Source organism: Galeopterus variegatus, unplaced genomic scaffold (assembly GCF_000696425.1).
Source record: "Galeopterus variegatus unplaced genomic scaffold, G_variegatus-3.0.2 Scaffold17922, whole genome shotgun sequence".
Lineage (NCBI taxonomy): Eukaryota > Metazoa > Chordata > Mammalia > Dermoptera > Cynocephalidae > Galeopterus > Galeopterus variegatus.
The window spans coordinates 4,814-17,567 of NW_007744033.1; the positions used below are offsets into that span (position 1 = coordinate 4,814).

Sequence of the window (12,754 nt, forward strand, 5' to 3'; positions counted from 1 at the left end):
CTGCATTCTTAATTCACTAATTAGAGGAATTATTTCTTTTCTTAAGGAAACAAGGTGGATACCTTAAAGCTCCATTTCATCCTTTGGGGGAGGGGAGCAGGATTAGGGAAAAGGGGAACACTGAAATGAAAGCGAAGAGATCTAACAAGGTGGGCATTAAGTGAGGAAAAGATACTCATGGCAGAGTGGATCCCATGTAGGGCTCCTGTCTCCCTCCCTGCCTTCCTATCATCTAAAAAATTCAAACCTACACAAAATTAGAGAGAATAGTGTAACTAACTCCTGTGTATCTGTCACCCAGATCCAACAGTTATCTAGATTTTTTAGGGCCCATTTCTAATATGGTCTAGTAGGAGGAAAACACCTGAAAAATCTAGATGAAATTAGAGGCAGGTGTTTCTCAGCTTATTCATGTAGTAGTATTTCTCTCCTCCTGAGTGATAAAGGGTTTCTTCTGCCTTGGGGGATTTCTTTCTACCTTTAGGTTGAGGTAAAGAGGAGCCAGGACTGTATGGTAAGTCATTTAACTGGGTTTCCCCACCTACAGAGGAGCACAAGTGACTTCTAAGGGTGGTTGTAATGGGGCATTTGGCATGACCTGCCACCTACTCAGTAATCAGTTACAGTGTCAGCTGTTGTTATCAGTGGTGGTGTTTGCAGAAAAGAAGGATCACCAGCCAGGTCTTTGAAAACACAGGACAGAGACATGCAACTATGACCAAGAAAATAGCCTTCCTTTATCCTTGATCAAGATTGTGATTAAAAGAAATAAGAAAAAACAAAACAAACAAAATTAAAAACCAAAACAAAACAACAAAAAGAGAAATTGTGATAAGCACTAATTTTTCAAAATTGCACCTACTGTGTGTTCGTTAACCCAGTTTTATTGGCCATTGCTCAGGTTCTGTTCAGGTTTTTGCCTGGGTTAAGGGAAATGATTGTCTGCAAAATTGGGTAGTGCAACTTTTAAATATGCTTTTTTTTTTTTAGTGGTGATGGGATTACTGGTTACATTAAAAACATTTAATAGGTCTTAACTATAAATAAAAAAATACCATGGTTTGAATAACCAGATAGATTATATTCAACTGGTTCCACAATCCCTCTTTTTCATTTTGTTTTTCTTTGGACTTCCAGAAGGAATTCTGTGTATGAGTAAAGGCTTATGGGTATAGACTCTCCTACAACCTTAGAATGTAAGAAACAGATGCCAGTTAGGGAAAGGAAATTTTGGGTCTACAGGCATTTAAAAACTTATAGTTTATAAATGTATAGAGCCTTTGATTTTGTTGTAGCATTTTCATATTTGAATCTAGTTTAAGTCATGTGCAAGTTTTTGCCTTCCTGTGATTTTTTGGGGGGTGGGAGTGGGAGCAAATCTGCAGTCAATAAGTCCAATGTAGTTTTATTTTATTTTGTTTTCTTGGTGGCTCACCAGTAAGGGGATCTGAACCCTTGACCTTGGTGTTATCAGCACCACCAAAGTAGTTTTAAATGCTTTTTCTATGTTAATATGCAAAAGTGTCATGAAAGTAGAAGAAATAGTTTTCAAATAATTAACAGAGTCAAAATATTATTGCCCCTCCGAAGATCCTTATTTGGTGGTGTGTCACAGCTTGTATAACAGGACATACTGTGGAATTTGCATTGGGGAGTGCAAAAGGAATGGCCAGTTTCCCTTATACTTGGACACATCAAATACACAACTTTATAAGAATTGTAACTTGAAAAAATTTTGTGGTTTTTCTTTGTTAAAATCAGTTGGTAAAATAAGTTCAATAGTAAGTCTTCTAAGGTCAAGTCCAAGAAACCTCTAAATATGCTCTTCTTTTTTTTCATGTCTTATAATTAGGTCAACCAACTACATAAACAGGCTTTGGGTTATGGCTTCTAGAGTTTTTGTAATATAGATATTCCTATTTTTAAATTTATCATTAAAAAAGAATGAGTTATTTGATGAATACAATACTTCACTACCTCAGTCTTTTGAATTCACTTGTTTTTATAATTTTCCTTTTTCAAAGAATATACTGGTGAGGAAAAGAGGTAGATGGTATGTATTACTAACAACACAACACAAAGCGTGTAGGTTTGAGTTCATTTGGAACTGGCTTCTCTACTCTTAGCTGAGATATCACCAGGTTGTTTTAGGTATTGTTGATATTAGTGTCCCACACCACTTCATAAGTGGTGGCAAACTTGTGCAAAGGCCACCTGGTTTACTTTAAGGGTGAAGACCATGGCTATGGACTAGAGCAAAAGTAACTAACAGAAGTAGGATCAAAGCTGTGATCTTGGCCTTACTGCTAACCAGCTGAGCTCTCTGGCTGTGGTCTTTGATTTCGTTGACAGAAAGAGATGTGCAGGGGCTGAGGGACATCCCATGGATGCACAGTCATTTCCTGATCCTGAAACCCTTTGGCTTGTCAGCACATCATAATGTGTCCTTGTTCCACTTACTGCTTCCTTTTTTGAGTATCTATACCAGGGCACAAGCAGTAAGCATAAATTAGTGTTACCCTTTTTTTTTTTTTTTTGCAGCTGACTGATACGTGGATCTGAACCCTTGACCTTGGTGTTATAATACCTCGCTCTAACCAACTGACAGTGTTACCTTTTATCAGTGGCTTTGAGAAAGGCTTTTATAGAAGAGGACGTAGAACTTACTGCCATCCTCCCCCACCTTCACTGCAGACACCTGAGTATAGTAGGTTGTGTTAAGGGGAGGAAGGGAGGAACTTGTGAGGTCCCTAGACTTCTGTCAGCAGGTGTATTTTGTTCCTCCCTTAGCCCTCTAATTCATCGTACAAATGATAGCCTTTGGATTCTAACTTCTTCTTCTTCTTCTTCTTTTTTTTCTTTCTTTTTTGAGACCGGCCGCACCGTGCTCAGCCAGTGAGCGCAGCGGCCATCCCTATATAGGATCCGAACCTGCGGCGGGAGCGCTACTGCGCTCCCAGCACCGCACTCTCGTGAGTGCACCACGGGCTCGGCCCTGATTCTAACTTCTAAAGTCCTCTCTTAGGGGGTATGCATCAGATCAGAGACTCTGGCCCTCCCTTCTACCACATATGCCTTCTTTCTCTTACTCCATGGTGTTTTCTTCTCTCCCTACAGTCTTCTGTGTGTGCTAAGATTGTGCAGCTTCTGGGACAGAATGAGGTGGACTATCACCAGAAGCAGGTTGTCATCCTGAGCCAGGATAGCTTCTACCGTGTTCTCACCTCAGAGCAGAAGGCCAAAGCCCTGAAGGGCCAGTTCAACTTTGATCACCCGGGTGAGTTGGGAAATGAAGGGTGTATGCGTATTGGGGTTAGTGAGAGTATTTTGTTTTGCCCATGAGGAAGTTGCTTAACCTCTCTGAGTCTGTTTCCATGTATAAATATAAAATAGAGGACAGATAACTACCTCACAGAGTTATTGTGGGGATTATATAAAAGAAGGAACTTTGAAATGCTTCATGTAGCACTTGGCTCATTAAATACTGATTGAATCTTTGTCTAAACAAGGGTGATTCCATGTGAGCCTATGACTTGAGATGGGCCAGATATTAGATTGAACATTCACAGCTGGTCCTTCTGCCTCCTCTGATCTGAAGCAGTCTGTGTCATACGCTCTCCCCCACCCCATACATGGGTGCACATGGCACATATGCTGAACTCACTGACAGCAGGAAGGGAGATGGAGGGCTCAGGGTGACTGCCTGAGTGGTTTTTGCCCTGAGAGCCCCAGATCAGCACACTGCTCCTTTAGCTGGTTGGGCTTCTTATAATTGCTGGAACCAAACCTTCTTGACATAGTGTCTATTATACTCCCCAGTCATGAGTGTGCTTTCCAGGTTAACATGTAATCCTAAGATAACAGTTGAACTTGGAGAGAGCACAGAGCTATCTGAGGCCAGCAACGGAATGTCAAAGGAGAAAAAAAGAAATGAGTTTGTTAGAACTCATTCACACATCCTGTTTTGAGAAACAGGGAGCTTTCATTCTGCTTTGTGTGGAAATCTGGCTTTGGGGGATGCCATACACTTCTCTAGGTTGTGGTGCACCTTTTGTGGGGATGCTCTGTGCGTAATTATAGGAGAAATCATTTTAAAATGTAGAAACATTTTAACAGTTTGATTTCCTTCAGATGCCTTTGACAATGAACTCATCTTCAAAACACTCAAAGAAATCACTGAAGGGAAAACAGTCCAGATCCCTGTGTATGACTTTGTCTCCCACTCCCGGTAAGTGAGCTGTTTTGGGCCAGGATTGCCATCTGTTGCAACTCAGAGCATCTCTGGTCTGTACTGAGACCCCCTGCCCCATCTCTTGCACTTGTGGCTCCTGATCTATCCCTTCCTGTTGCCACTGCTGACTGTCAGTGGAGGGGCAGTGGCTGCAGCATGCACCGTAGGGTTGCATGTCTGGTGAGTTCAGCTAGGTGCTTCCTGGAACAGACTGGTCATCACGTTTTGTTAACTCTGAAGCAGGTTCATGATTTGGGCTTGGGCAAGGGACTGCACATTTGTTCTGATCCATATCCCTGAGTGGTTGTTCATGGAAAAAGATGCAGGAAGAAGAACAAAGAAAACTGTTCTTTCTGCTCTCTGGGATTTGACCGTTTGGAGAGGTGTTTGAGATCACTGGATGCTGATCTCAGAATGAACCAAGCCCTCCAGAATGCTTTTCAATCAAATCAAACCAGTCCTCCAGGAAGCTTCCAGTTTAATGATCCTGAGTGGGAATAGAGGAGTGGTGAGACTTCCAGCTCCTTCTCCTCCCTGCCGAGTGATGGGACTGGGCTCCTGGAGGACTGCACTCCTGCTGGCCAGACCCCCATGCTCCTTCAAGGCTATGCAGAGCTCTCTACTCCCTCTGTCTTCGTTTTAACATAAAATCCCTTGGGACTCTGTAGCCAAACACAGAACTCCTAAATGGTATATCACACCAAGTGTGATGCCTTTCATATTCTGGGGTAGTAAATGTTGTTCTTACCTATAGGTTCTTTTGAATGTTTCTTCCATCTGCTTTTCATTCTTCCTTCCCAGTTCCTTTATCCCATTTTTTGCTGAGTTGAAATTTTTTTTAAAATGGGGAATTAGATCTCATACATGCTTTTTATTACTAGATGTTCCTATAATTACAAACCCAATCATTATCTCCCTGCCTTCTCTTTCAGTACACATCTCTGTCAGCCTTTAATGCAGCACATGTACATTCTGTGTCTTTCTTATGAGCCAGAACTTGAGGATGTGGGAATTATTTGGTTGGGGGATGAAGCTAGGGTGGGTGGGAGGCACTCACTGAAATTCAGAGACGCCCTAGTACTAACCTTCACCCCTCACCAGTATCTTCTGAAGCACTTCTATCCTGGGCCAGATTCTACTGTGCAGGAGAGTCAAAGATCAAGATTCTGTACACCACACCTCCTGTGTCAGTCTGTTTTCCTAAACAAACCACTACATATCATGCAAGAATAAAGAGGCTTAGTATAGGAATTGGGGCTAACACGAATGTTGGGGGCTGATAGAGCGAAGACCTGTAAGGCTGAAACCAGAAAATCAGAGACAATAGTCCCCACTGACTCTAGCCCAAGGCCCAGAGCAGAAGCTGGAGTTCATGGAAAAGTCCAAGAAACGATCACGTCTGAGCCCACAGCCTCAATATGGGAGCTTGCGAAATGTTTGCAAAGTTCCTTGTCTCATTGTTACTATCTCCTGAACATGATGGATGTTGCTTCACTTTGACCCTTAAGTCTTTCATTGGCAAAGTAACCTGGAACCATATAGGGAATGGGATCCTGGGAATTGTAGTCTTGCCTCAGAGGGAAGTGGTGGTGTTGTCAAGTTGACAAGAGACAGTCTGGCCCACCACATCCCAAGATCTGGGTGAGCACCAGCTAAAGAATTAAAATACAGCATGACAACTAAGGCAAGGGCCCATGGAAGAGTATAAAGCAGGGAAGGAGGCTGGAGTATTTAGGGCAGGTTGTACAGAGGAGGTGATGTTGAAGCTGTGTATTGGAAAGGATAAGAAGTTGTTGCAGAGGGCCAGCCCATGCCTCACTTGGGAGAGTGTGGTGTTGATAACACCAAGGCCATGGGTTCAGATCCCTATATAGGGATGGCCAGTTAGCTCACTTGGGAGAGCGTGGTGCTCACAACACCAAGTCAAGGGTTAAGATCCCCTTACCGGTCATCTTTAAAAAAAAAAAAAGGAAGTTGTTGGGGAAAGGGATTTTCAAGGTGATGGATAGGGAGGCATTTCAAGGATAGGCATGGACAGGCTTCTCGGGGAGCTGCAGTCAGATAGGTGTGGAGGGATGGGGTCGGTGTATGTAGGCAGCAACAGGAGAAGGAGGCTGGGAAGGTAGGCAGGCCTCATCATGAAGGGCAATAGATGTCAGGACTAGGGCACAAACGTGTTGCCAGTGGGGGAGCTACAGATGGCTTAAACACAGGAGTAGGAAGATCATTCTGGTGGCAGGAAGAGAGGATCCACAGCTCTTTTATGAAGAAGCCTTTGGAGTAGCCTAGGTGAGAGGCTGATGAGGGCCTGACATAAGGTGGTAGAAGTGAGGGTTGCGGACAGAGTCAGGCTTGGCCAGTGTGGAGTCAGGAATGAGGGAGGGGAGGTTGAATACCTTATGCGGATGAGTTCCATCAAGTTTACGTATAAACCAAAGAACACCCCAGCAGCATTCCCAGTACTGATAATATTTCCACTTTTTCTCCTGCTGTGTCTCATACCTTATATTTTAAAACCTTATTCTTTATTGGCCCAGAGCCTCTCCTGTGAAATTTTTCCTGACCACCCTAGGTCACAGCAACCCTCCCTCCCAAATCTGAAGGGCCACTTGTTAGACATCTAGTTGTCCAGAGTTAACTGATCCCATCCCACCCATGGGCCTTTGATAATGTATGAAAACTTGTTGGACTAAGATTAAGAAGACACCTATTTGCTGCAAATACCCTTCTCTGGTCTTCTCTTTCCCCATAAACCAAATGAGACAATGGGGTTAAGTTATATCATATGACTTAATAATCTAGGTTTCTTTTTGGTACTTCCCAGCTCGACTCTAAACTCCTAAATGGTGTATTATGCCAAGTATGGTTCCGTGCACAGTCTGGGCTAGTAGTTGCTCAATAAATGTTTTTTAGCTCTGAGCTGTTTTGAAAATTGCTCCCACTTAAAACCACATGTGGACTTGGGAAGTGATTAATTCCAACTTCTTAGGGCATCAGTAACAAAGCAGGCAGTTCTTTTCTCCTTCCTGGAATACCACTTATTTCTTTTCAGTATTTATGAGTTTTAGTCATCCTGATAAGCACTTGATGTAGTGTCAGTACATGTAAACCTAGCACAGTCAGTGTGTTTTTCAGATGGAATGCTAGGAATCCCACAAACACACTCTCTTTGTTTCCCAACAGAGCCCTCCCACCTTCTCCTCCGTGTAGGTAGGGCATTTGCCTAGAGTGGCTCATTCTTTCACTCAGCCATTGATTGTGTTTTCTATCCACTTCCCTTCTGAGCTCTTCCTGGTTGTTTCTTTATCCTAAACCACAAAAGCATACCCTATTTTCTGGCAGCTGACATTCCCATAGGCTGGTGCTTCTCAACCCTGGCTACACTTAGAAATATCTGGGGAGCTTTTAAACAGTGTTGATGCTCTAGCACCACCCCAGATTAATTAAATCAGAGCCCCTCGGGGGAGGGAGGGTCCAATAAATATTTTTGAAAGCTCCCCAGATGATTCTAATATGCATTCAAGCTATACTATGGAACTAGAGAACCTCCTAATCTTACTAACCTGGCCCTTTTCTGCTGTCTTGCACACCCTGCGTTCGGCCACTTGGTGGTTATCCCAGCAGTGCTTGCCTTAAATCAGGTACAACCCCAAAGGTCTGATCTAATAAGGAACCAGAGAGTATTTATGAGAGGGAAAAAATAACGGCATCCTTTCTAGTTGGCAATTACTACTGACCCTCCCTATGTTTGTACAGATAGAACTATTGTATTAAGGAGCTTTTCAAAAATTTATTTTATTTGGTTTTATTCACAAATATTTGCTAATCTGCTAGTCAGGGTGAGTCATAAACCTTGCAGTGATCATTACTTCCCTTTCAATAAATTTTGAGTTGGAGGCAGTGGGTGACAGGATCACCGATAAGGTAGTTATAGGGTGGAATCAAAGGCTAAGAATACAGGGAAAGTCGGGGCAGGGCAGAGCTGAAAGAGGCCCAGCACTAACATCTGCCCTGGGCACCCCAACCCTGTGAGGTAGGTGGATGACATAATGTGTATCTCTGCTTGATTGGTAAGGAAGGGGACTCCTAGGGAGCTAGGTGCTGACCTGTGGCCACCATACTAGCTTGTGGTGGCACCAGACCAGACAGAACTCGGGACCCTACTTCCATGCAAATGCTTTCTCTTCTATATCCTCTTTTCCAAAACTTTTTCTCCCCTCACTCTCTCTCCTCCTCTATCCTTTTCTCTCTCCTTTCAGTTGCCTCAGGACTGGGGGGTGGGGGATGCGATTGTTGAGAGAAAACTGTGAGTTGCTGTTTTTTAAAGTTCAGAGTGTTAGGTTCCATAAATGCCAGGCATGAGAGCATTACTGGAGACACCTTAGGAGAGAAAAGAAATCACATCTGCTTTTGTCTCTTTATTCTTCATTCAATAGTAGGTTTTTTATTCCAAGGAGGATGTCTGCCCTCTATTTCTGGTTTATAGTGAAGGCTCAGAAGAACTAGCATGGGAGACCTTTGTCCCAGCCATCTTTGCCCCTCTTCTGGCTTTTTGGTGCTGGGCCAAAGGCTCTGTAAGGCTGTGCAGGCCAAGTCTTTTGCCCCTGCTTGAAGTCTGAGGGAGAAGGAACCAGAACTGACAGCCCCACCAGAGGCTCTGGCTCCTGGTCCCCTCTTCCTCGCTAACATCAGTCCTGTGCTTTGCAGGAAGGAGGAGACAGTTACTGTCTATCCCGCAGACGTGGTGCTCTTTGAAGGGATCCTGGCCTTCTACTCCCAGGAGGTACGAGACCTGTTTCAGATGAAGCTTTTTGTGGATACAGACGCGGACACCCGGCTCTCCCGCAGAGGTGCGTTCTAGAAGCCTCAGGTGGCCCTGTTGGCAGCCACCTTGGGGGTGGGGGGCTGGGAGCTTTGACTTTCCCAGGGCAGCTGTGTTGTGGCCTGTCAGTTTGGCCCCAGGATATCCTGCTGCCCAAATGTTTGGTGACATTTGAGAAGGGATTAGTCACTTACTGTTGCACATAAGGAAAGACTCCTGAGGTCACTGAGATGAAATAAGAAGGTGACGTTCTGGTTTTGCTGGGAAAAGTTTGGTGAAATGCTCAGTTCCTTGTGATTTTTCTAAAAGTCATCAATATCAAGATACCTTGATTTTGGGGAACTCACTGTAGGACTTCTGGGGATAGGATCCAACCGTGCCTGTAGCACTGGGCAGCTTGTCCTAGCAAACTGCTTCTCTAGCCCTTTATTTTCCAGAAAGCTTCATGGAGGCTTTGTCACTCTCTCTAGCCAGCTCAGGGCTCTTCCTCCTGCAGGCCTGTGGAGTGTGGGGCTGTGCTGAGGCCCCATGCCTGGTGGTGCTGAAGGTGCAGAAATGCCCATGGGTTGGGGAGCTGAACCTGTGAATTAAACTCTCCAGGACATTGAGCAGAGAGTTTGCTTCCACTGAGAGACGTCAGGAGACTTCATGGAGGAAGAGAGGTCAGGACTTAGATGTGATGGGGTAGGGTGATGACACAGCAGCTCATGAAGGTGCACAGCTCAAATGAAGAAAGATAAAAACAGATAATGGCTTGTCACGAGAGTGGCAGGTGGCTGGAGTATATAGAGGGTTGTACAAAGACACGTTGGAGAGTAGCTTGGGGCCAGGTTGTGGGGACCGAGACTTCGAGTTTGGCTGGTGGTAGGCAGGGGAGAGCTACCACGGGGTTTTGAGCAGGGCAGGTGAAAAGGCCACTGCTCTGTGTTGGATGACTATTCTGACGGAGGATATGTGAGTGAAGACTGTAGCTGGGTTTGGCTGTTTGGAGACTGTTTTGCTGATCTGGACTAGAGGTAGGGCCGCCGTTAGGTGGTGGGAGAGGAAATACAGAAGTGGGGAGAGGTGAAAAGGGCATTAACCCAGCAAGGGCAGTGGGGTGGGGGTGGTGGCTAAATGGAGGGAGGAAAGGTGACTTAAGCTTTGAGACTTTTCTGTGTGAAAGAGAGAGGGAGACACATAAAATACTGAGGTTAGTTCGTAGTCACAGAGCAAATCACTGGCACATCCAAATTTTGTAAGCTCCAGCCCAGAGCCTTCTGACCTTGCCGTCTGGGTAATCTGCCCTTTTAGATTCATGAAACAAATCTGTAGTTTATCCAGTTGAGTTGTCATTGCCAGAGCTGTTCATGGAACCAATAGAACAGACAGAAGCAAGTGCTGAGTTTTGCCTGTCTAAGCGGTGACATGGTCCACACTTTGTTGGTTGGAGATACATTTGTGCTCCCAGGAGGGGGTGGGGGACAGGGAGTATTTTGTGATGGAAGGAAGAATGGGAAGGGGTGGCCTATATTTAGTCCCAGCAGAGCACCCAGCTAGCTTTGTGACACCCTAGGCTTGGGTTTCTTTCTGGGTAGTGTGGGGAGACAGGCCTGTTTTAGTGTCATGACTGTGGTCAGGTAAGAGTTACATGGTCTTTTTGGATAGATTATTGAAGCTTGAGCCTGGCAACCCCCCATGCTTCTGCCACAGGACTTGGCTTGTTGCCTTAATCCATAAGCCCAGGTCTTACTCTGGTTGTTCTGCTCCATGTCCACATTAGCTTGCCAAATTAGAGGCTCAGGATGATGCATTGAGAAAAATAAAATTTGGAGTCAGGTGAACTGGGCTGAGATCCTGGTTTCACCACTTACAAGATGTATGACCTCGGACAAATCGTGTTTTAACCTCATTTCCGTGTTAGAAGATTGTCTAATGATTACCAGTGCCAGGTTCTTTGTTGTGAAGATGAGAGGTAGTACAGGTAAGATACCAGACGGCCCGTTAGGAGGTGATAGAGATCTGTGGGGTAGATCAGAAGTCTGCTTCTGCTGTGACAGTCGGTGTTGTTCTGTTTCCCTGTGTTTTCTGTGAGGACTGGTCAGGGTCTCTGAGTGGGTCTGGTGAGGTCATGTCCTCATGAGCTGGTGATACCAGGCTGATGCAGTCAGTAGCCCAGCAAGTGGAACTCAGTCCTAGGGATGCAGTGATGCTTGGGAGGCCTTGAAGGAGGGAGTGTGAGAAGACGCGTGGAAATTAGGGCCAAGTTTTGAGTAGTGATGATGTCCTTGGAAATAAAGTGAATCTTGATGTCTAATTCAAACATCATCACAGTGTGGGTCAAACAGAACATTCTCCCTTTCTTTCTTGTACTGGGACCCTTCCATGAAAAGGGGACAATCCCTGCAGTGATGGTGGCCCTCTCTGTGGTTTCTTAGGGCTGGTTCTGCCACCCCCTGCCTTCCTCAGTGCTGCCTGGGCACGTGGCCGCTTTCTCATTTCAGATCTGCTGTCGCCACATGCCACCCACTGGCACGTCACTCTCCTGCTGGACTCATGGGACTTTTCTATGTGCTATTTCTGCAAATTCATTCTCTCTCCACATGGGACAAAAACCAAGCCTGGCATGTGCTTTGTAGAGGTGCTGCAGGGGAGGGGAGGGGTGGGTTAGTGAGAAGCAGCTGTTGGGCTTGAGAACATTCCTGGAGACCCGAGTTAGCTCCATGATTTTACCCATCTGTGTGTCACTCTGTCTGGGCATGTCACCCTTGCATTCCAAGCTGACTGTTGTGTGGGAGGGACCTGCCTTTGAGCAGTGCAGCCCTGGGGAGACTTGTCTCCTTCCCGCTGGAACCCCTTGTCCTTCTAGGGAATTGGTGGCCAGCAGTGCTAGCCTTCTTCCTTTATGTGCACTCTACCCTAAATTCTCCTTAAATGCAGGGACAGGGAGGAGGTGGGGCAGGGGATTCAGGACTGCTGATACCTAGTCTCTCTCCTGCCATCATCTCTGTGCCTGGCTCACACAGAATTAGGGCTGTAGTGGGCCTTATGGGATATTCAGTCTGTTCTTTAGCCATAGGGTAGGTTGTTTCTCTTCATCTAATTTTTAAAGTGAATAGATTTAACCTTTGAGGAATTGTCTTTTTTGGGGTCTTTCTAAATTTTGTTCTTGGTCTTGGCTGACCAGAAAAAGCATGACTGGATAGGGAAGGGCTGAAGTGGAAGGCCAGACAGGAAATGTGGGTAGACTTGCAGCTTTTTGCCCTTTGCTGTGTCCTCTGGAAGGACGTGCCCTGGCCCAGCAAATGTGCTGGGGTCAGAGTGATGATGGGGGAGCTGGTTTTGAGTCCCTGGAGTTGCTAATTTGTGCCAAGACCTTGTTCTGACTCAGTGCTCAGCTTGGCCCTGTTTCCTGCCTGTGCCTGTGGAGCAGGGCGTTTCAGTGCAGGGAACTGGCTGGCCCTGTGTTGTCCTTGGCTTAAGGCAGGGTCCTGGTTTGCTTAAAATGATAATTCTTGTCAAAGGCTCTTGGGGAGCAGTGGTGGGCAGTGTCTTTTGATTTTGCATGTTTCTGATGTCTGAACCATTTCCTTTTTCCTTTTCCAGAGCAGAAACTATAGTGTGACAACTCCCTGTCTTCCCTGCTTCTCCCTCTTCACTTGTGTCTTTCCATGTGTGCGTGTGTCCTGCCGTCCCCCCCCCCCCCCCCCCCCCCCCCCCCC

General features: G+C 45.5%; 1 protein-coding gene across 1 annotated transcript; it reads left to right on the forward strand.

The window, feature by feature from the left end:
• Positions 1 to 3,117: 3,117 nt before the first annotated feature.
• Positions 3,118 to 9,081, forward strand: LOC103582792 (uridine-cytidine kinase 2-like; the record flags this gene model as incomplete). The annotated part of the gene is made up of 3 exons (XM_008564292.1): positions 3,118 to 3,277; positions 4,132 to 4,228; positions 8,939 to 9,081. Coding segments are annotated over 3 exons (400 nt in total), but the record flags the coding sequence as incomplete, so codon positions are not given.
• Positions 9,082 to 12,754: the final 3,673 nt, after the last annotated feature.